Source organism: Petromyzon marinus, chromosome 34 (assembly GCF_048934315.1).
Source record: "Petromyzon marinus isolate PM22_M1 ecotype Great Lakes invasive population chromosome 34, UKy_Petmar_22M1.pri1.0, whole genome shotgun sequence".
Taxonomy (NCBI): Eukaryota; Metazoa; Chordata; class Hyperoartia; order Petromyzontiformes; family Petromyzontidae; genus Petromyzon; species Petromyzon marinus.
In genome coordinates, this window is record NC_133700.1 from 760,793 (window position 1) to 784,524 (window position 23,732).

At 52.8% G+C, this 23,732-nt stretch overlaps 1 protein-coding gene across 2 annotated transcripts in view; it reads right to left on the reverse strand.

Annotated features, from left to right (window-relative positions):
• LOC116948557 (dnaJ homolog subfamily B member 6-B-like) overlaps positions 1 to 23,732 on the reverse strand; it is a 70,899-nt gene that overhangs the window by 37,475 nt on the left and 9,692 nt on the right. For both annotated transcript variants that reach the window (XM_032965323.2, XM_032965322.2), the window contains exons 2-3: positions 6,664 to 6,761; positions 1,350 to 1,459 (exon numbers count right to left, since the gene is read on the reverse strand). In XM_032965323.2, the coding sequence (XP_032821214.1) occupies positions 1,350 to 1,459; positions 6,664 to 6,731 (178 nt within the window). In that variant the 5' untranslated portion in view covers positions 6,732 to 6,761. The remainder of the gene's footprint in view (positions 1 to 1,349; positions 1,460 to 6,663; positions 6,762 to 23,732) is intronic.

The window sequence follows — 23,732 nt, forward strand, 5'->3', positions numbered from 1 at the left end:
CCATACAAAAACTGGAGGAAGGGCCTTTGCTATTGATGCCCCCAGGGTCTGGAATGCTATTGCCAATAAACTGCAACTTGAATCGCTACCAATGAGATCGTCTCTCAAAACTGCTCTAGAGGAGTTGTACACACCTAGCTGCCACTGCTATTCATTGGCGTAAAATAAAATGTTTCGCTCCGGATGACGCTGCAAAGTATTATCTGTATTTTGATTTAGCGTGCTGATCTTAAAGGTGCATTGAAAAATTTGATATTCCGACTGATGCTTCTGTTGTTGTGGAGTAACTCATGCAGCCAGCTATGGCTCTAGGATTTGGTGTTACATGTTATTTATGTAGTTTATTGTAAAAATTCGGTCACATTCACTGTGATCACTGTTACGTTGCAATTATGGCTTTATTTTTTGGGTGATTTCAAAAACGTTTTTTGGTTTGGACATGTTTTTTTTGTTGTAGTACGGAGTTAGACTGATGACCTTAATCTAAGTTTTCTTGTGGTTGTTGTTTGACTTGCATCCCACTGGGATTTTTTGCACACAGCGTTGGTGTACGGTGCTTTTTTCAGGAATATTTTGCTGATTTTTTTCATGGATTTTCTGTTTGGACAGTCACATAGTCACTTTAAGATGTTTTTCTTGTTCGTGTTTTTGTGTTTTTGTTTGTTGTGGTTGCACCCGATTCAAGAGCCGAATGGCTCACAGGGCTATACCAAAATAAATAAACTTGAAACTGAAAACTGAAACGACCTGGCCAAATGTGCATCGTAAGAACGTTCCACCAACCGACATAGACAAACATGATTAACTTGATTAAATTGTTATATAAAATTGTTTTGGATCCCTCACCATGGGTTCGGGTGCGATTCTCACAACAAGATTGAACAAACACGATGTTTCGCTAGCAGCATCTTCAGGACAAGGCCCAGAAAGCCAGAATAAAAACCAGGAAGTCATTCTGATTTATCGACACGGATAGCGCCGCAGGACTGTTCCGCCAGGTTGGCTACATACGGTGCTTAACAGGTTCTCCAAACATACGGTGCTTAACAGGTTCTGCAAACATACGGTGTGAAACAGGTTCTGCAAACATACGGTGTGAAACAGGTTCTCCAAACATACGGTGTGAAACAGGTTCTCCAAACGTACGGTGCAAAACAGGTTCTGCAAACGTACGGTGCGAAACAGGTTCTGTAAACGTACGGTGCGAAACAGGTTCTCCAAACACACGGTGCGAAACAGGTTCTCCAAACAGACGTATGTACATACAGAAGCCAACAACAAAGTGCGAAACTAGCTGTGATCCCGTGCTGCGTGTTATTATTATTGTTGTTGTTATTCGGGGCGCTCACCGTCAGAGAGGACCTCGTACGCCTCCGCGATCTCCTTGAACTGCTTCTCGGCGTTCTCCTTGTTCTCCGGGTTTTTGTCCGGGTGCCATTTCAGCGCGAGCTTGCGGTAGCTGAAAATTCACACGACACAAAATCCGACGGACAGCGCGAGCGTGAGCACGAGCGAGGGTGGCAGCGAGGGAGCGAGCACCAGAACTCCGCCTGCCGTCGTCACGGTGGCTTCCCCCGCGTCCGAGCGCGCCGATCCCGACGCGGGGCCCGCCGGCACCCTCACGGAGAGCCGACGGGACGGCCCACCGAGCGAAGGCCGGCGCGCACCAACCCATCGCATCGAGTCACGCGTGCGCTGTCCGTCGCTGGCATTTCCGCTGTCGGGCGGGGTAGCACAAATTACACACGAGGAGGCCTATGCCTCTGAAGTTAAGATGAAGGCAAAGCTGTAGATGACCGTCACGCAACTGATCGGTCAGGAGCCAGCGCAACTCCGCAGAGCCAGGTATTGCTGAAGAAGTAATGCCAGAGTAAAGCTTCTGACGTAGGTGAGCGAGTTAGTCGCTCAGTGTGGTGAGTGAATTGGTGAGCGAGTGGCTGCATAGGTGGTATGGTCAATGATTGAGTTTGTGAGTGGGGGTATGTTAGTGGGATATGAGTCGAGGTAAATGAGTGGGGTAAGGTTGGGCGAGTGGGTGAGCGAGTTGGTCATTTGGGTGAGTGAATGGGTGGATGAGAGGGTAGCTGGGCGAGTGGATCGTTGAATGAGTAGTAAGCGCGTTGGCGGAGTTAGTGAGTGCGAGCAATGAGGGTGAGCGAATGAGTGGGAAAAGAGTGGGCGAGTGGGCAGGCGAGCGAGTGAAAGTGGTGAACGAGTGGCCGAGAGAGAAAGTGGGCAATCGTGCGAGGGGAAACGAGCGATTGGCTTTGGTATGAAGACTGCCCCGAGTGGTCAGCCGTGCAAGAGGCTGTGGGGCCTCCCACACGCATTCCCCACGGTTCTCCGGGTAAACACAAGCAAGCAGCCACGGGGGGAGGAGGGGAAGTGCGAGGGTGGGGCAGCAGCGCGCGTTGTCGCCTTCAGCCGGGCATGGACGGCTACGCAGCATATGGCCAGGCGTGTGGCACCGTGCAAGCAGCGAGAGGGTTGGTGAACCACACACGCACGCACTTTGGCGAAAGTCCCTCCCTCTACCCGGCAGGCGTCGAGGTCGCTTACGGCCAGAGGGTATGATGGCGTCAGTACAGCAAGTGGGATCCGTTCCCATCTGTACTGAGATTGAGTGTTACTACTCCGTCCCCTCACACGCAGGCGTTTTCTCCGGGCACTCCGGTTTCCTCCCGCGTGTACGAGCGCCCAATAATGGAGTTGGCCAAAAATCCCGAAATAGGACCACAGAGCTTGGGCAATTGTTGCCGCCGGTTGTGGCCGCCCTCAATGCTCATCTGTGTTTTCCAGCGCCGCCAAGCTGTTGTCTCCCGGTCTCTGAGAGTGAAAGGAAAAACTGGGCGCGTCACGAAATCTAAACGGCGCGTGACTGACTATCCAACTACAGCGGTCTCCTCGGGAGAGTCCCCGAGTGTTCCACACAAACACGAGAGGGGGAACGCCAAACCACAGCCAACACCGCTCCTTTGCTTTTTTTAAACACAGTTTCCGAGCACTGACCCAAAGGCCCAACACGTCAAGTGGCCAGCAACAAACAGCACTGTCGGAGTTGTACTAAATGCAGAGTGAACGCATTTAAGGGCATGAGACGCTGGTGATGATGATGGGAGGAGGAGGAGGGAATTTCAGAGTGGAGCAGTGCGAGGGAAGAAGCAGAGAGAGAAGCGAGGTGGCCTGCAGTGTGGCGAGTGGGTGGGTGGGTGTGTGGGTTGTTGTTGTAACCTGCAGTGTGGCGAGTGGATGGGTGGGTGTGTTGTTGTTGTGAACTGCAGTGTGGTTGAGTGGGTGGGTGTGTTGTTGTTGTAACCTGCAGTGTGGCGAGTGGGTGGGTGTGTTGTTGTAACCTGCAGTGTGGTTGAGTGGGTGGGTGTGTTGTTGTTGTAACCTGCAGTGTGGTTGAGTGGGTGGGTGTGTTGTTGTAACCTGCAGTGTGGTTGAGTGGATGGGTGGGTGGGTTGTTGTTGTAACCTGCAGTGTGGTTGAGTGGGTGGGTGTGTTGTTGTAACCTGCAGTGTGGTGAGTGGGTGGGTGGGTGTGTTGTTGTAACCTGCAGTGTGGCGAGTGGGTGGGTGGGTGTGTGTGTTGTTGTGAACTGCAGTGTGGTTGAGTGGGTGGGTGTGTTGTTGTTGTAACCTGCAGTGTGGCGAGTGGGTGGGTGTGTTGTTGTTGTGAACTGCAATGTGGCGAGTGGATGGGTGGGTGTGTTGTTGTTGTGACCTGCAGTGTGGTTGAGTGGGTGGGTTGTTGTTGTGACCTGCAGTGTGGCGAGTGGGTGGGTGGGTGTGTTGTTGTAACCTGCAGTGTGATCGAGTGGGTGGGTGTGTTGTTGTTGTGAACTGCAGTGTGGCGAGTGGATGGGTGGGTGTGTGTTGTTGTTGTGAACTGCAGTGTGATTGAGTGGGTGGGTGTGTTGTTGTTGTGAACTGCAGTGTGGTTGAGTGGGTGGGTGGGCTGTTGTAACCTGCAGTGTGGCGAGTGGGTGGGTGGGTGTGTTGTTGTTGTAACCTGCAGTGTGGCGAGTGGGTGGGTGTGTTGTTGTAACCTGCAGTGTGATTGAGTGGGTGGGTGGGTTGTTGTTGTGACCTGCAGTGTGGCGAGTGGGTGGGTGTGTTGTTGTAACCTGCAGTGTGATTGAGTGGGTGAGTGTGTTGTTGTTGTGAACTGCAGTGTGGAAAGTGGGTGGGTAAGTGTCTTGTTGTGGGGAGCGGTAGTGTTGCGGTTAGTGCACCGCAAACCTGATCACCCGAATTCGATTCCCGCTTAGGGCCAACACCAGTGACGATTATCTGAACTGTCCTGGGCCTCCCCTAGATCGACTCAGCCTCAAATGAGTACATGGTGCAGTGTGTAAACATCGCCACTAGGGAGACAAAGGTCGCTTGGCCTTGTGCTCGCCACCCACCCCGTCGTGCACTATGTCTGCCTTCATAAGTGCTCGCTAACATCGCTTGCCCCGGCAGCCTGTTAAGGTTATACGGGGGATCTTTGTCTCTGTTGTTGTGACCTGTAGTGTGGCGAGTGGGTGGGTGCGTGTTGTTGCTCACAAACGTGAGAGGTGTTTTCGGCGTTTAACGAGCGGGTCCTTGAGAGAACGTCGCGAGAACATCGCGAGAACATCGTGAGAACATCGTGCCAGAAGAGAGTGCGAGGCAGACGCTCGTCCTGGGCGGCAGCGATCGGCGGAGCCGTGCGGAAACCTGCGCCGGGGAGAGGAGCTGCCGAGCGCCCACACTCACCGGCATCGCGCAACGGCCAGAGGCAGAATATGAGCGTGCAAAGAGAATCTGACGAGCACCGATGCCAAAGCTGGCAAGGGGAGCGCATCAAGCGAGCATCTGTTGCGTTCGAAGATCTGACTGTACAAAGAGGCGTGTGCGTGCATGCGTGCTCACGTCGTTACGCATCTGGCTGCGATGCGTCCGTCGCTCGACATGCCGCGGGGTAAACGATGGATTTTAACGGTGAGATATTTTAATAAAATATAAATGCGCACGCGCGAGTAATTGTTCTCCCATGCGCGCATAGTACTCGTGTCGCAGCGTAACGTTACTTTCGTTTTATTTCGATTAACAAAAAATTGTCGACGTACTTTGGCGGAAATCCTTCCAAAAACTATGAACACCTGGGCACACTGGTGAGCTGTGTGCCAATGTTGGCGAGACATCGGTTTAGGATTTGGCAATTTTCGTGAAAATACATCAACGAGGATAGCGGTTCACACCTCGCGACACTCGCAAAGCACCTTTCATCGCGAAGCCTCCAAAGTGCCGTACAGAACTAAAAGCAGCAATTAAAATTACTTGCTCATAAAACCCCGCTGTGAACGCCTCATTAAAACCACACAAGGCAGGCGTGATGAGAACACCCCACCAGACAAAACCCAACAGCTCAAGGCCGTCTTCGGAGGAAGTGAAAAGGCCTTTGAGAAGGGACGTGTCGAGTGGTGCAGGCGCACACGAGCGGAGAGGCTCGGCTAACCAAAAGTCTCGCGGATCTCGGCACGCACGACAGCGGCGGCGGCCGGCATCACAGGGCCGCAGGGCTCGGGAACTCAAATATGAAGAAGGTTCGCGAATGTGTATTGGAGCGGCACCATTGGGGGCCTTGTGGGTTAGGAGGAGGAGGAGGAGGGAGGATCTTGAACTCCACCCAAAACTTGATCGGCAGGCGGAAAATTTACTCGAGCTGCGGGCTAGTAATGTGCGTGGTAAGTTTGGAGCTCTGGCGGCCGCATCCCGCACACACTGGAGCCGACTTAACGGCTCTGTGGAGGAATCAGAACACAGCGGCCACTGCAAGACGCCAATTACACGCGAGGAGACGACGGCACGAACCTGCTTCTCGGCGAGGATGGGGCGAAACCCACTTCGCCCACCTCACCCACCACATTGTATGGTGGTGATGCTGAGTGATGTGAATGGTGGCTGTGTGGTGGTGGTGACGCTGAGTGATGTGAATGGGGGCTGTGTGGTGGTGGTGATGCTGAGTGATGTGAATGGAGCTGTGTGGTGGTGGTGATGCCGAGTGATGTGAATGGGGGCTGTGTGGTGGTGGTGATGCTGAGTGATGTCATTGGTGGCTTTGTGGTGGTGGTGATGCTGAGTAATGTGAATGGGGCTGTGTGGTGGTGGTGACGCTGAGTGATGTGAATGGGGGCTGTGTGGTGGTGGTGATGCCGAGTGATGTGAATGGGGCCGTGTGGTGGTGGTGGTGATGCCGAGTGATGTGAATGGTGGCTGTGTGGTGGTGATGCTGAGTGATGTCAATGGTGGCTTTGTGGTGGTGGTGGTGATGATGCTGAGTAATGTGAATGGGGCAGTGTGGTGGTGGTGGTGATGCCGAGTGATCTGAATGGGGCTGTGTGGTGGTGGTTGGTGATTTTGAGTGAAGTGAATGGGGCGGTGTCGTTGTGGTGGTGATGCTGAGTGATGTGAATGGTGGCTGTGTGGTGGTGGTGGTTATGATACAAGTGGTGGTGGTGATGTGAATGGGGGCTGTGTGGTGGTGGTGATGCTGAGTGATGTGAATGGTGGCTGTGTGGTGGTGGTGATGCTGAGTGATGTCAATGGTGGCTGTGTGGTGGTGGTGGTGGTTATGATACAAGTGGTGGTGATGTGAATGGGGGCTGTGCGGTGTTGTCAATGCGTCTCTTACGCTTTCTTGATTTCATCGGGGCTGGCGCCGCGCGCTACGCCCAAGATGTCGTAATAGCTCTTGTTCATGGCTCCACACGGACACCACTCGTTCGCTCACTGCCAGCACACACGGGAAAAGACAGGGGGAGCACGGAGGGTAAACCACATGTAACATCACCACCTCCGGACATCTACACCAAACCACACCACCATCCCAATCGCCGGCACTGGTGGCTACCCTCACACGTGTCCCTGTTATCTACAACTCTGGGAGGCGAAAGTCAGTGGATCTATCAGAAGCATCAAACGCCATCGCTACCTGTGGGCGTTGAGGTCACCATCACACGCTCGCTGGCTTACGGCCAGCGTGTTATGGCAGCACGGCCAACGGAGCTGGGCAAATGTTGGCGCCGACTCCGGCTGCCTTTCCAGCGTCATCGCTCCATCTCCATGGTGGTCATCCCCTTGGGAGAGTTCTCACCCTCGAGCTCTCAGTATAATTGGTCCATCAGCCCGCGGGGCAGCGGAGTAACTATCAAGCATGACTGCAGCGTATGCATGTATACATGTCGAACGTCTTTCGCACCATACGTAGCCAACCGTGCTAATCGGAGGTGTTGACAGCACCGGGTCCCATGGGCTGGAGGGGCCCAGGTGCGGGGCGGCCACGAAGACAGAGGGGAGATTAGACAGGGGGCCCCCGATTCACTCCTTGTACCATGGCCCAAGCGGTGCACGCCACCCCACACGGCTACCGGCTTCCAGACGAACTTCGGCCAGCAGCATTCATCGCGTGTGCCGTCAACGCGAGAATCAGCTGCAGTCAACAAAGTGCCGCGGACCGTCACGCACAGCCTGCTATGTAAACGAGCGCTCAATCAAGACGTCAACCCTTGGGGTGGAGATTCCGCGGACGCAGCGGCGGTGCGCCCCCCCCCACCCCCTCCCCCCCCCCCCGGTTATTAGGCCGCCCCGGTTATCACCGCGGGCGTCTCGCCCGCATTCTACCACGCACCTCTAATGAGCACGGCGAGCTACGTACGGTGCGAAAGAAGTGGACGACGTTGACGATCCCGTGACGTCATCATTCATAAACTAGGCGTCGCGGTCGAAATGTGCAAAAAAAATTGTAAACGACACCGCAGCTCACTCACAACCAGGGTGACACATCGCAACATGCCGGCATTGTCTCTGTACTGTTTCGCCTTTTGGTGTTCTCTGGTCGAACATCAAGAAGGCTGTCTCTGGTGTAGGCCAATGAGTTTCAAAGACAATGCATACACCATCAGGGCATGTTGGTTGGCATAATTCGCCCAAAGTATATGCGGTTAATGCAGACTTGATGCCTTGCGAAAAGTATCTATTTCTACAAGGGATTATTTTTGGCCGAGATTGTGAAAATGTGTGTGGTTAAACCCGCCAGCATGTGACACACGTAAAGAAAACGTGGCAATTCGTTACTAGTTCGGCACACCGGTGTGCTGGAGAATAAACCCACTACGTTGATAAATCGAGTACGACGTTACTAAACCTACATCACCTACTTGGTGTTTGAATATCTGAACACCTCCTGTTATATTACCAGAAAGGCTATTCTTATTGTTCAACGTCCTCGCGAGAATCGTGGTCCTGGTGCAGGACAACGCGAACTCTCTTAGCGCCAACCATGCGGGTGACATCTCAACACACCGCACGACGTTCCGGGGGGGGGGGGGGGGGGGGGAGGGAGGCACCACATGTCAATGAACGCGGCCAAAGTCACCCCCCCAAACTCCTGCAGAGCCAGTGGTGGAAATTCCACATCCGTGTTTGTGCACGTATGTACGCCAGACTTCTTTCGCACCATACGGAGCGAACCTATGATAGGGGCGAGTCTCCACAGAACAACCACGTTTCACCTCCCCCACAAGGTGGTACTCATGTTACTGACCCCGGAGGAATGATGGGTGCCACGGTAACAAGATGTTAACTACCTCGCCTGGAATACAGGAGGTTGTGGGTTCGATCCTGAACCTGACGCCTGCTGTATATTTGGAGTTTTTCTCCGGGTCCTCCGGTTTTTCCCTTCACATACAATCAACATGTGCTCAGAGTATTTGGCTATTGCTATGTCCGCATAAGCCACTTCGTTAAGTTATCATCTGTGGCTAGCCCAGTTCTGTAAAAAGAGCTATATAGCTCAGTGGGCCTTACCTGGTGAAATAAAAATTGTTTATAGTTTTAGTTTAAATGCCCTAACCGGGAGTTGCGGCTTGCAACCTCCCGACTGAGAGCTGCTTGCTCTACCGCCGCTATGCCACCCCCTCTTGCCTTGGTCGACACAAACTTCACCTTCTGCTCTTCCTCTACCCACCTCTTCCACACGCTTTGTGTCGCGTTGCTTTCATTGTGTCGCGTTGCTTTCACAACGTCAACGAGCCTCACGTGCTCGCTCCCCACTCTCGGCAGGCGCCCACCGCTGATGCTTGCAAAGCGTAAAGCGCGCGTCGCCGCATCGATTCAAAACAAACGTCGACGCAGCTATTCCCGCGGGGCCCCCGCGCGGCATCGTCACCGTGCTGCGCTGTTCCGGGGAGGGGGATGGGGGGAAAGAGGCCGCCACGTGCTAGCGGAGTGACGCCGTGCGGACCTCATCATTCAATATCAAAATCGCGGTCTCGCGGCCTCGAATCGCGCCAGAAGGACGGAACGATTCCAGCCCCGCCGCCCCGCTGTTCGCGGCGGTCCGCTCGTCGCGGCGGTCCGCGGCTCGGGGCCGGCGGGCCATCCCCGGTTAATGTCCGCCATCAACCACAAGCGCTGCACGCCGCCCGAATGGTGGCGGACGGTGAAGGCCGCGCGACGCCTTTGCAGAGCGGGCCGTTCGTGCGGCAGCTACGTTGTCCAAATCGGCAAAAAAAGAACTTGCCACAAATATGACAAGTGCCTCCAACGGACCGCCCCCCCTCCACCTCCACCTCTCACTTGTAGATATCACCATGGGATCACGGGTCGCGACAAGAGCTGAAATAGGAAAACCCTCTCCAACTCCGCGCCGCTAAAACACCAAGCTTGCAGCAGGCCCTTGTTGATTTGCCACGGACTGACACAAATGACTGCATTGGCAGGCAACAGAGCAGCGACCATCACCCCCCCCTCTCAACCGCAACAAATCTGGGTAAACAAGTGTAGTAATAATAATAATCATCACAATAACGCGACTAATGCAGCCGTCAGAAGTTTCGATATTCAACACGGCGTCAAGTTGCGTTTCATTATTTCGCCGAGCTCGGGCGACTTGTGGGATTGCCCACGGGCGGACGAACCGCTGGAACCCCTCCCCCCCCCCGCCCACCCCAACAACTGAAATCCTTCGCGGCAAACGGTACAGAGGGCGCGTGTCACAGCGTGCGCTCGCTGGGAGCGGTGCCCTGGCTCAATGAGCAAGTCCTTGTGTAACGGGAGCCGCCGCCGCCGCCGCCGCTGCCGCCGCGAGGGTTGTGGCCCCGGCCGAGGCTGCCGCGGCCGTGGAGGGGGTTGCACGGTTCTCCACGGGTTCTGCCAGGTCGAGCCAGTCCTCTCACGCACTCACCGGTCCGGTTTTGGATTTTTGCGGTCACAACAAAGCTCTGGGCATCTTCCCCGAATCTCAAGAATGTACTGATAAATCAGCGCTGTGGTGTTTCACTTCAAGCTGCCGGCACGTTTCACGAATAGGCGACAAAATAGATAAGGAGACAAATACGCATCCGTTGCACACCTGTCCCTCTGCTTGAAAACACGAAATTATTCTTATTATTTATTTTACATTTACACATCCAAACAGCCACAGCACAAGCGAACTCTGGACTAGTTTCTACATTCAGTCTCATCAGCAGCGTCAGGCTTGCTTGAACAGATGCTGATAAAAGGCACAAACACGACAATACGCAAAGCAGAACAATCTATAGAGTTGCTGCGGACGAAAGATTGTCCACTTATTGTTATACGAGGGCAATTAAGTCGATAGTGGATGGGGAAAATCACACCCACCATGGGAACCATGGAATTTGCACCAGTTGGCTTCAGGGCCACCGATAGCAATGAGTGAAGAAGCCTCCGACCATTTCGCTCTGGAACTGGACACGATTGGGGAAACGCAGCTCAACTGAGCTGCACCAGGAGTTGAACCTTGAATCTCAAAACGTGGGGCGTGGTGCCCGTGTCCGTGTGCGGGCCCCGACGTGGCCGTGGAGATTCGACGTCTTGAGCACGCCAGGCAGTTGCTCAGTTCGCCCAGCACAGAGGGAGGGCGGCGGCGGCGATGTTAACTACCTCGCCTGGCATACAAGTCATGGGCTCGACGCTTGGATTTTGCGTGTCTCTCTCGCCATGATCACGTGGATTTGTCTCCGGGTCCTCCGGTTTTCCCCTCCACATTTAGAATCAACAGCACGCGTTTAGAGTATTTGACTGCTATAGATTTCCACACGAGCCACTTCTCGTTGAGCTATCATTTGTGGCCAGGTTGCTTCTGAAAGAGCTACATAGCCTCAGTGGGTATTATCCGGAAAACTAAAATTTGTTTTTGTTTTATAGTTTTTTTTTATAGAAACTGACGCCAATGGTGTGCAACGGTAATGACGCTCACGGAGGCAAGCGACCATATGCACCGTCCTGCAGAGAGCGTTGTGCCACTATGCCAATGGTGAGAAGATGCTCTGACTGAAATGAGCCACATTCTGGCTCTACGAGCCTCAGACCAGTTATCCCGAGTTAAGGGCTTTGCTCTGGCTCAAAGTGAGACGGCTCAAAGCCACGCGCAACCTGTCAATCATTATCGTGTCACTTGTTTACCCAGCAAAGCCCCAATTCGTTTTCAGGGGGCGACATTGATGCACGTGATCCCAATTGAGTAATTAACATTTTTATATTTTCAGCATTGGGACGTTTGGCCAATACCGGTGACTGTGTGTGGTTGTTTTTTTAGCCTAGGGGAGAACCCGGGAGGAAACCTGTTGCAGAACAGGGCTAGAGCATACACAAACCTCCCACAGAAAGGGCACCCGAGTGAGGAGTCGAACCCAGGCTCTCGTTGCTGCGAGGCGCGAGTGTCACCACTGCGCTACCGTCGCCCCACCGCCGCGCAATGCAGGAGGCCCTAATGAGGAGTAAGCGCGGCGCGGCGGAACGAGTGAGCGCACACCCCCACGCAGCGCCAGCGCGCCTCGTTAGCGCGCTGACAATCCATCATGGGGAAAGGGTGGGGGGTGGGGGCGTGTCACCAAAGCCCCCACTGCAATACTCTCTCTGGGAGGGGAGGGGAGGGAAGGTCAGTGAGAAAGCCACACAGAATGTTAAATGAGCGTGGGTCAGGGATTAAAGTCACCGATGACCCTTACTGAGTTCGGGCCCAAAAACTTAAAGCGACCAGCAACAAGCGGCACCACCAAAGCTGTAAGGGATAAACAGAGCACAGATACAAGAGGTTGAGAGGAGAGGTGATGAGAAAAGGGGATTCCACAGTGGAGCAGAGAAAGGGAAGAATCGGAAAGAGAAGTGAGGCGATCTGCGGTGTGGCGAGTGAGCGGGTGAGTGAGCGGGTGAGTGAGCAGCTGAGTGAGCAGTTGATTGTTGAGCAAGTGGGTGGGTGACTGGGTGGATGGGTGAGCATGTTAGTTGTGTGGTGGAAGAGACGAAACGCTCAGTGTCAACGAAACCCGGCCAGTGTTTAGACGAAACGGTCAGTGTCTAGACAAGACGATCAGTGTCTAGACGAAACGGTCGGCGTCTAGACGAAACGGTCGGCGTCTAGACGAAACGGTCGGCGTCTAGACGAAACGGTCAGCGTCTAGACGAAACGGTCAGCGTCTAGACGAAACAGTCAGTGTCTAGACGAAACAGTCAGTGTCTAGACGAAACGGTCAGTGTCTAGACAAGACGGTCAGTGTCTAGACAAGACGGTCAGTGTCTAGACAAGAGGGTCAGTGTCTAGACAAGACGGTCAGTGTCGAGACGAAACAGTCAGCATCTAGACAAGACGGTCAGTGTCTAGACGAAACGGTCAGCGTCTAGACAAGATGGTCAGTGTCTAGACAAGACGGTCAGTGTCGAGACGAAATGGTCAGTGTCTAGACAAGACGGTCAGTGTCTAGACAAGACGGTCAGTGTCTAGACAAGACGGTCAGCATCTAGACAAGACGGTCAGTGTCTAGACAAGACGGTCAGTGTCTAGACAAGACGGTCAGTGTCTCGACAAGACGGTCAGTGTCTAGACGAAACGGTCAGCATCTAGACAAGACGGTCAGCATCTAGACAAGACGGTCAGTGTTTAGACAAGATGGTCAGTGTCTAGACAAGACGGTCAGTGTCTCGACAAGACGGTCAGTGTCTAGACGAAACGGTCAGTGTCCCGACAAGACGGTCAGTGTCCCGACAAGACGGTCAGGGTCTAGACAAGACGGTCAGTGTCTCGACAAGACGGTCAGTGTCTAGACAAAACGGTCAGCGTCTAGACAAGACGGTCAGTGTCTAGACGAAACGGTCAGTGTCTAGACGAAATGGTCAGTGTCTAGACGAAACGGTCAGTGTCTAGACAAGTCGGTCAGTGTCTAGACAAGACGGTCAGTGTCTCGACAAGACGGTCAGTGTCTAGACAAGACGGTCAGTGTCTAGACAAAACGGTCAGTGTCTAGACAAGACAGTCAGTGTCTAGACAAGACAGTCAGTGTCTAGACAAGACAGTCAGTTTCTAGACGAAACGGTCAGTGTCTCGACAAGACGGTCAGTGTCTAGACAAGACGGTCAGTGTCTAGACAAGACGGTCAGTGTCTAGACAAGACGGTCAGTGTCTAGACAAGACGGTCAGTGTCTCGACAAGACGGTCAGTGTCTCGACAAGACGGTCAGTGTATAGACGAAACGGTCAGTGTCTAAACAAGACGGTCAGTGTCTAGACGAAACGGTCAGTGTCTAGACGAAACGGTCAGTGTCTAGACGACTGGGCACTCAATATGGGTGGAAGAATCGGTGAGTGATTTTCACAGAAACAGTAACCCTGATAGTAGCAATAGGAGGGTGAGGAGGTGACCGACTGACCCTGAACCAGTGACGTAAATTCCACAATCCTATGGTGGGGACTATCATCTACATTGGATAACCATGTAGAGGTGGGACGGCTAGCCATAACAGACTCCTCACCCCACTCCTCAGGTGGCATGAACTAATCTTACCCCTGCTCCTGGTGAAGGGTTTACACTTATCTGTACAAACTTACACAACTCGCATTCAGCGCGCGTGCATTACGCTCATGCTCCAGGAAGTTGACCTTAGACACAGCCCAAAAAGCAAAGCAGTATCCCCACACTCACTCTGTAAATACCAATCTGTCTGATAAGAACCCAAGGTTTTTGTTACAGACATCAAATAGGTTTAAAGCACGAAAAACACCACTCCCACAAGCCTCACCAGAAACTCACTCCTGTAACGTCCTTGAGAGAGCCTAACAGCTCAATGGGCCCTCCCAGCTCAAATAAATGAAAACTAAAGTCGCCGAGCCGCGAAGCAATGTCACTGCTCAGCTCACCGAGCCGTGTACCTGTATTATGAACCAGCGACATGTCTGGGAGGCTCATGAGGGACCCAAAGCCTCACCACAGACCCACAGCCCCACCAATGGCCCACAGCCTCAACATGAACTCAAAGCCTCAGCACTGATGAACAGTAATGCCTATTGTACACCATTTTCTCTTCAGGCCGAAGCGTTACTGGTGAATGGGTTGAGTATTTTTAGAATGCGTCTTTCGCGAGGCTTCGAGAGATGGGGGGGGGGGGTGCGAGTCCGGGCAAGGGGGGGGCGGCGAGGGGAAGGTGAGAGGTGAGGCGCCCCAGCCGGCCGGCGCTATGAGCACCGTCGCCCGGAATCGGCGAGCGAAGCTGCCAAGTGGTGACGAGCGGTGGCCGACACCGGCGGTGTGGCGTGTGGAGCAAGGCTTTGTGGGTCACGCAGCTTTGTGGAACTCCAAACCCACCGGAGGGCAGGGGGCAACGGTGGGGGGAGGGGCGGCTGCAAGGTGGCCAGGACGTGACAGTGGAGCAAGTGGGTTCCTCACCTGCCATTGCGGGCCTTTGAGTATAAACCTCGTAGCATGCGTGGGTTTTGACGGGATAGTCCTGCTTTCCTCCCCACATGAGAAAATGCTCCTTATATATTTTTAAATAAAGCACATTTTCCGAACGTCTACAAAGTAGGCGCCTCCTGAAATAGCGTCCAGGGTCGGCGATGCTCTTCCTGGATAAATAAATTAAATCACTTTTACTATTATTAGCGGCGAGGGAGTGACGGAGGGGTATTATTAGAAGCCAGGCACGGTACCGGGCGTAGAGAAAACTAGACACAATGTGGACGACGGTGCGCATTACAGCTGCGGCCTGCAATGTGTCAGTCACACGCTGGACACGAGCCCAAAACGACGACCACTCATGGAACCGAGCGAAGGGTTTTAACTGCGGTATTATGAGGATGCGCATTTGTCACTCGTGGTAACAGTGCTCGGCCTCAACTGGCAAGTTCACAGAGTGAAGAATCACTGTCGGGCATTAACTCAGCCCATCATTGTCCCCCCCCCCCCGTGGTCATTAAAATAGGCACTGCTTCGTGGGAAGAGAGCAGCAGTGGGCCCCAAAGCCAGGTGCTGGTGGCTCTGCCACTGCAAGTGGCTGCCTCTAATCCAGTTTTGCGGAGGCAGCGAGGGCCGATGGATCACACGCAAATCACGCGAAACTCCCTCCCCTACCCGTGGATGTCGAGGTCATCATCTCCAGGTTTCTGGCCAGGATATGGTGATGGGAGAACAGCAAGTGGTTTAATTTACACCTGTATTCAATATGTACAGGCATTTGTATGGAGGTTGTATGTATGTACGTTGAAATTCTTTCACAGCGTACATAGCCCACAATGCTCAGCGGAGATTGCGTGTTACCCTCGCACTCGTGGGTTTTCTCCGGGTACTCCCCGGTTTCACCCCAAATGAATAAACGCTGGTTAACCGAGTTGGACAAACATCCAGGTGTAGGACCAGAGCTCGGGAATTTTTTTTCGGCTCCAGTTCCCGCCGCCCTCTACCACTTTGTTTTTGGTCTCCCACGCCTCCGAATCACTCTCCCGTCTCTCTCTGAGCAAACAAAAGCTGCGTGCATTATTTAAATTCTAAACAATCAAATTATTATTATTGTAGACCACGGCCCCCCACTGCCCGAGGGCTCCAGGCAGATTTAGAGCGCCGCCCGTGCTCGTTTGAGCAGAGAGACGCGCTGGCTTCGATAGCGGAATTTAGTTTTTTTTGTATTTGGTGTTTGTACTACGGCGTCAGTACGCGCTGCGCCGCTGCCCTTGGTAATGATGATGTCACACACGCACTCACGTTTAACTGCACAGCCTCCCCTCTGCGGGACAGCCGTGCTCGCGATTCCCAGCGTCGCGCTTTCCAGCGCCCACGAAACCAGCACCTTCCTGAGAGATCCCAACAGCTGCTGTGCTGAAGACAGACTTATTAATAAAGACAAATTTTTATTTGCAAGGTGGCACTTCATCTGTACATCCAAATGCACCCGTGTATGGAAAGCAAGAAATGAACACAACTTGCAGGGTAAACGGCCAGAACTCGGGGGCGAAGGCCATTTTATAGAGGCGGGTTTCCAAGGCAGACGTAAATAGCTCTTAACGACTCTGTCTTATGAACAAAGGCAAATAATTCCAGAGCTTGGAAGCAAATTGGCAAAATCACAACCACCCCAGGAACAGAGCCTTGACCTCGGAACCTTGGAGGAAGGCGATTCCAAAGATCTCAGAGACCTCGGAGTCAAACCCAGCAGCTATCAATCCACTGCTGGATAAAGCCCTTCCAACACCCCCCCCCCACCCCCCTCAAGGCCGTCGTGACTTTTCACGGCACATTCCCCGCCCTTGGCTGCAACTCCGCAATTAGTCTCCACCGCCAGAAGTTGTCTCTTGTAACGATTTGTCGTCTTACTCAATCCTACTCACTTTTATGCAGTCAAAAACTCTGGCACCGCATCCCCTCATAGATACTCGTGAATAGTACTTGGCACAACGCCCTGTGTGGGCGACATGGGGGACCCTTTGTTAGTGTACGTCAATGTGTTAGGTTGCCTGTACTAGTGAGTGTCTGTCAATGCAAGTGAGCCACTATTGTGATTGTGCGTGCATGAGTGTACGATTGATTGCGAGTGGTCGACTCAGCCTCAAATGAGTACCTGGTGCAATGTGCAAACAGCACGGCTAGGGAGACAAAGGCGGCTGGGCGTGGTGCTGGCCACCCACCCCCTCGTGTGCCATGTCGACCTTCATAGATGCTCGCTAACATGCCCTTGCCCCAAAAGTGTGTTAAGGCTATAAGGGTGATCTTTGCCTTTGGACGATTGTAATAATACATTATTTAGGACCATTGGCATTTACGCCAACCAGTGCTTATTGGGCGCGGCTATCACGAGGACGCTGCGTTTCACAGGCACAGTCTGCGGGAGCGAAGGAGATTCATAATGCCCCATCGTTTGTGGTCGGGGTGGGGGGGCTGCTCCGGCCGACTATAATCTCTCACAGGCCGAGAGCCTTCAGCTTCAGGCCACGCAGCAGCACAGCAGCGTTGGTGGAAGGGAGCGGCTGGTGGCGGCTGCGGCAGAGTCCTGTACCACAGGACAATCCTCCCAGACGCACGTCATTGTTGAGAAAAAAATGGACAAGAAATGAAAGTCTCATTTCCACGGCTAAAAATACACGCTAAACAGCGCCGCCGCCGTTAGCACACACGCTCCGCCACTCCGCCCCCTCCCCCCCCAGGATGAAAAGCACTGGATTAGGGTCGCAGTGGGTGCAGAGCGTGGGTGTTGGGGGGGAGGAATGGGATCAGGAGGGAGGGGGGGGATCAGCAGAGCTAAGTCTGTCTTACTACCCCTGCAAAGAACAGGGCAAGGGAGGGGTCACACAGTGAGGGCTTAGGGTGCATGACCAACGGTATGGTCAGCACTAGTCCCGGGCACCTTCGTCACCTCAGTGATTATATTTAAACGCAGCACGACGGCAAGTTCACGTTTTAGGTTGAGTCGACACAGGGGAGGTTTCCGGCCAGGTTTAACATCTCAATTGCCACGAGCTTGTGGCGACAAACTCAAGGCAGACACGTCTGGTGTTATGATGCAGCGTGGGACCCAGCGTGTCAGGTCCCCTCGATGATTCAAGCAGCAGACACACACACACTACGTCATTGCACAAGTCTGCACGTGGGTACAAAGACAAAGATCCCCCGTATCCTAAACACACTGTTGGGAAATCCTATGAAGGCCGGCACAGGCTGGGTGTGACCAGCACTACGCCCGTCCACCTTTGTCTCCCCGGTGCTGATATTTACACACACGTGCCAGGTACCCATTTAAGGTCGAGTCTACCCTAAGGGAAGGCCTAGTTCAGAAGATATTCGTCACCAATATTTTCTGAACTCTGGTCGCGGGTTTTGTAGCGCAATGCGTTATCCACTACACTACTGCTCACAAGCAACTACAACAGTCCCCATTCACGGCTAAGTGAAGGTGACATCACCGTGCCGTTTCTGCCAGGCTAAGCACATGATCTATGCTACGTCAAGCTGCAGAGACTCGCTGCCAGGTCATGGAACATATTCAGATGATATCGGTTAAGAGACCTCACTCCACCCATCATGCCAACTTACTGCGCTCCAATTAGCACGGTTGGCTACGTACAGTGCGAAAGAAGTCGAACATGCATACATACATGCTTTAAGTGCCTGACACTGCCCATTGTTACCAACATCGCTCCTCTATGATCGCTGTTGAAGGGCAGACTGCCCGGTAGTATCTATATTATGCCTCCTCCACGGAGGCCAAAACCGAGAGACAACTGGAACCAGGTTCCAGCAGTCCACTCTGGCCTAAATCCTTCTCTGACACATCAACCCACCTCATCTCTCGTCCGTACCATACCCAATTAGCCCCCTCAATCTGGCCAAACAAGAACTACTTGAGCATGTGGTACAAGACATTGCCAACACGTCCTCCCCTCTGCTGAAGGATCTCACTGATGAGGCCACATTCAGATCCCTCAAAGATCTACCAGCTGAGGCGGCACACAAGCCAATCTTGCTCAACAGGATGGAGCACAGGTGGGCCAGGCTGGTATGTCTCAAACTGGAAAGAGTTGTTCGTGTGAGGAGGACCGCATTTCACAAACCGTAAAGGAGGGCGCACGAACGTGACTGGCAACCTCTACAGCAGTGGCAAGTCGGTGGGCCACATGAGTGGCCCCTCTCCTTCACCTAAGTGGGCCGCAAGCTTGAAATTGTGTTCGGGCACTAGTCACAACCCCTAGACACACTTAGACCAGGCCACCACGTGAGGCTCCACGGGCCGCAGGTTACCCACCACTGCCCGAGAGCTTCATGTCGAACAACAGGCCAGGGGGAAACTTCCCTGCGGCACAGCGTTGCTCGCACGGGCCGACGAAAGGATAATTCTGCTCGACCGAATCATGGCGAGACCGATGATGCCAATCCAGAGTTGGCCGAGAGCACACCGCCCAGATAAATAATTTATTTCCACTCGCTCCAACAAACCAGCCCACTTCCCATGGAGTGTGGCAAGTAAGAGAGTGCCATGATGCGGAGCACCAGGACACCGTTTGGTGCCGACATTAAGGCCAGCTCGCCACTTTCTGCAGACCCGATTTCTCAGGCTGGGTAGCGCTAGGTCATCAGCATGCATAACGTGGTTGGGCCAGGAGGAAGCCATTTCTCGATGACACCCAGACATCGATCAGCTTCCCACTGCGTCTGCACCAGATTGAAATTCCATTCGTCACGGCCATGGAAGGCTGTCCGAAAAACACGCGCTCAAAAAACGCTGTCAAGTCATAAACGTGGGAGCCAGAAGACAGTGCTGTCACTCATAAACCCAAGAGAGTGCGGCTTGGGCTTCCGTTGATGGCTCTCTACTCAGACCAATAACGACTATCCTTTATTATCATGATTTGTCGCCCAGCAAAGTCTCACCAAAGTCTCGAGACACTTTCAGGAGGGTCCTGCCAAGTTTGCCGCAGTAAGGGGGAGGAAACGTTTCAAGTGCAAGATTTTCAGCATTGGGATGCGGTTTTGGCTGATATCGGTTACATTGTGAGGTGTTTTTGTTTCGCTATGGGAAGAAACCGAAGAACCCGGAGGAAACCCACAAAGAACTGGGGGAGAACATACAGACTGCATAAAGAGAGGCGCCCTATTCAGGAATTGAACCGAGAAACGTCTTGCTGGGAGGCACGGGTGATACCACTGCGCCACCCTGAAGGCATTAATGATCGTGAGTGGGTGGCCAAGGACTCCGAAAGGCACAGACTACAACCCAAAGCCTTGGCCTCTTCATGGTACCATCGGCCATGGCCAGGCCAATGACACAGACACTATGCAGGCTCTTGAAATTCTCGACAATTGTTCGTGCTGCAGAAGGAGAGAGGGGATGCATTCGTGCAGCACAGCTCCCGTGTGCCAGCATCTCACGCACACGGCCAATTAACCAAAGAAACACGCGCACACATAAAACGCGCCACATAAAAACAAGCAAATAAAAATGAGCAGGCACACAGGCGAAAGAAGAGAGCATAAATCACGCACACATATAATATAAACACACAAATATAAATCAAAACAATAAAACACAAACCAAAAAAAATGCAATGCAAAACATAAAACCCACAAACATACCACCACAGATAAACACAAAACCCCAAACAAAAAGATCCCATAGACACAGAGACTGGCCATGAACACGGCAATTACCGGTTCCCTGATCACCGTTGAATGGCCCTAGCACCCACACTGTAGAGGCACTTGTCCTATCTTTAACCTCCCATTAGTTGGTGCAGTACTAAAGAGGTCAAACATCTTCACAATTCTCCACCAGCTCTCAACAGGAGAGCTTCAAGGTTCTCCGCGTCCTCAACGCTACCTACCTCTGCCTCCTCTCACCCCGCTCCAATCCCCTCCGAGGGTTTCTATCCTTTGCACGGCTGCCTCCTCGGTCAGGAAGGCACTTCTCCTGGCCACCTGCACTGCAGGAGACTCTTTCCCAGTTCAAGCTTGGACTTCCACGAAGAGGAGCCTTCATTCGCACCTCTACCCTGCTGCTGCTGCTGCTGTTACCGCCATCTCCGATCTCTCCCTGCCCTGCACGCTCTTACTCCTCCGAAAATAACCAAGAAAACAAACTCCAACTTTCCCCAGCTCCCAAGATAATATGTTTGCACAGTGTCTTGAGCTGCGGCACATGTAGACCACTCTATAAATACGCAGTGTAATATAACACGGAGGATTTTGCAGCCAATGTTATAATTCGGTATACATACGTGGGTGTTTTGGGTTAGGCCTCACAACGATCTGACCAAATTTGCGTCCGTTCCTGGATCGTTATTCTGACTTCCTGGGCTTTTACTGACTTCCAGGAGTGTTATTCCGATGTCCTGGATCATAATTCTGATTTCCTGGATTGTTATTCCGGTATCCTGGATCGCTATTCTGACTTCCTGGTTCGTTATTGAATTCCAGGGGTGTTATGCTGACTTTCTGGATTGTTATTCCACCTTCCTGGATTGTTATTCCGACATGCTGGATCTTGTCCTAAAGATGCTCGCCAAAGTTAAAAAATACGTCATTGTTAAACCGTTAACTTTGGCTGTGAGAATTGTCCTTCAACCTAGGGCGAGCAATCTGAAACCGTCACAATAACAACGGGCGCGTCGAACGCTCGCGCACGTTGCAATTCAATTATATGGCTGGTCGGGTAGTTGAGGGTCTTAATGACACACAATTGGTTAAGATGATTATTAGGTGGCCTAACCAAAAAGTCAATTATGAAGCAAAGTGCACAATTATATGGATATTGATTTTCTTCCTCCAGGGCTTGGCGACTACGTGCAAATTACACGTCCGGATTTAAGTTTGCGAGCCGTTGTGACGATAGCTTTGGGGGTAGTGCGATTCGCGCTGTACAGTCCGCCGAGTAGAACGATGCCGATGTTTGCGATGTGGTCCCGTTGTTCGGCTCGGGGTGGCCGCGGGTCATCTAGAGTGAACGCTGATGACTCTGTCATCCAAATCCTCCAGCGTGGACCGTCAACGTCGCAGCACTAAACTCGGTGTGACAAATGAAACTTGGGTCTGTGCTCGCAGTGCACTGGTCAGGGCACAGTCTGCGAACACCGATCATCATTATTATTATTGTTACTCCGTTTGTTTATCCATAAATAATCCTCGCCGACTCTCTTTGAGCAATTCTCAGGTATTTTTTCAGCATTCAGTTACAACATTGTTGTGCGTGCATCCTAGCCGTGCGTGCATCCTAGCCGTGCGTGCTAGCTGTGCGTGCGTGCTAGCTGTGCGTGCGTGCTAGCTGTGCGTGCGTGCTAGCTGTGCGTGCGTGCTATCTGTGCGTGCATGCTATCTGTGCGTGCGTGCATGCTAGCTGTGCGTGCATGCTAGCTGTGCGTGCGTGCATGCTAGCTGTGCGTGCATGCTAGCTGTGCGTGCATGCTATCTGTGCGTGCAAGCTATATGTGCGTGCATGCTAGCTGTGCGTGCATGCTAGCTGTGCGTGCATGCTAGCTGTGCGTGCATGCTAGCTGTGCGTGCATCCTAGCTGTGCGTGCATGCTGGCTGTGCGTGCATCCTAGCTGTGCGTGCATGCTAGCTGTGCGTGCATGCTAGCCAAGGCAGGCGACTAAATAACCCGAAGGAAACCCATGCGGTAATGACTGGCGACAATCAGATAACGTCTTATCGTTTTAACTTTGCTGGCACGTAGGGGACGACGTTATCATCAGTTTAAGTCGTTGATAGGTTTTACGTCGTCGACAAAATTGATTATCACTTGCGAGTTGCTCGATCACTCACTGCCAAGTTGTGTTTTAGTGCTGCGCAAGCTTGCTCTTGCGTAGTGGAGGGACTACTTTGAGCAGCGTAATGGTACTATGCTGCGTCATTCGCCCATGTATGCCTCCACCACTCGCCTCTCCACCTCCCTCAACTCACTCGAGCCAAATTGCCCCCCACGTCAAAGTGAGCAAATACACCCTCTGTGAATATGTACCCATTACTTATCTGATTTTATCATTTTATGGAATATATTATTTTTATTTGAGTGTACACATATCTTGTATTTACCGACCTCTATTATTTAGTATTATTCTTCCCCATTTTATTGTACAATTTGTGATTGATTTAGACATTTACACATGGTGCATTGGGAGTACTGGAACGTATATCCCGTCTTTTAGTCAATTCTTACGGGAACCGGCTGAACAGTCACCGTCATATCACTTTAAGTCGTGCTTTCCGCAAACTTAACCCCGACTTACAACTGGCCATTCCCAGTGCAGGGGAAGGGCGCACAAACTGTACGCAAAAAGGCACCCGAGTCGGGAGTCGAACCCAGGGCTCCCGCGTAACGCGAGGCGCGAGTGTGACCACGGCACTTCCCACCCCACCGCATGCGACTACCCCAACGCGAGCAATGAAACGTGAAGGGGCTGTTGTTGCTGGGGGAGTGTGTGGAACGAGCCGGGCCGAGGGACACCGCCGCCCCCCACGACCGCCGCTGCCTTAGAATAGACACCACACACGCTGCTCTGCATGCCTCTTGCACTCTAAGAGGGGGTGGGGGTGGCTATTGATGGAGGTGGTGAGAGGTGCTCTCCATTAAACCCCCCCCCCCCCCGCCGCCGCCCCCTGACGAGCACCCGACCCGGCCCATCACCTGCCCAGTGCCGAGAACGAGCGCCACTCTTGAGAGGGACCAGACACGAGAGTTTGGAACCCTCCACAGCTGGCTCAGGAAAAATACATGCAGATGGGCGTCACCCCTCAATGGTTGGACTGTACATCCATGGCCCCCACGAACAAGTGCCCGGCGCTTGCCCAAAATGTTGAGAGGCCGGCAGCAAATGGCTGAACGATCAAAGTTGTAACGGATGAGAGTGGAACGCGTTTCTTGAATTGAGCGAGGTCATTATTGTAGTGAGAGCATCCTGAGGACGATCGTTCAAGGGCGTTTTTTACAT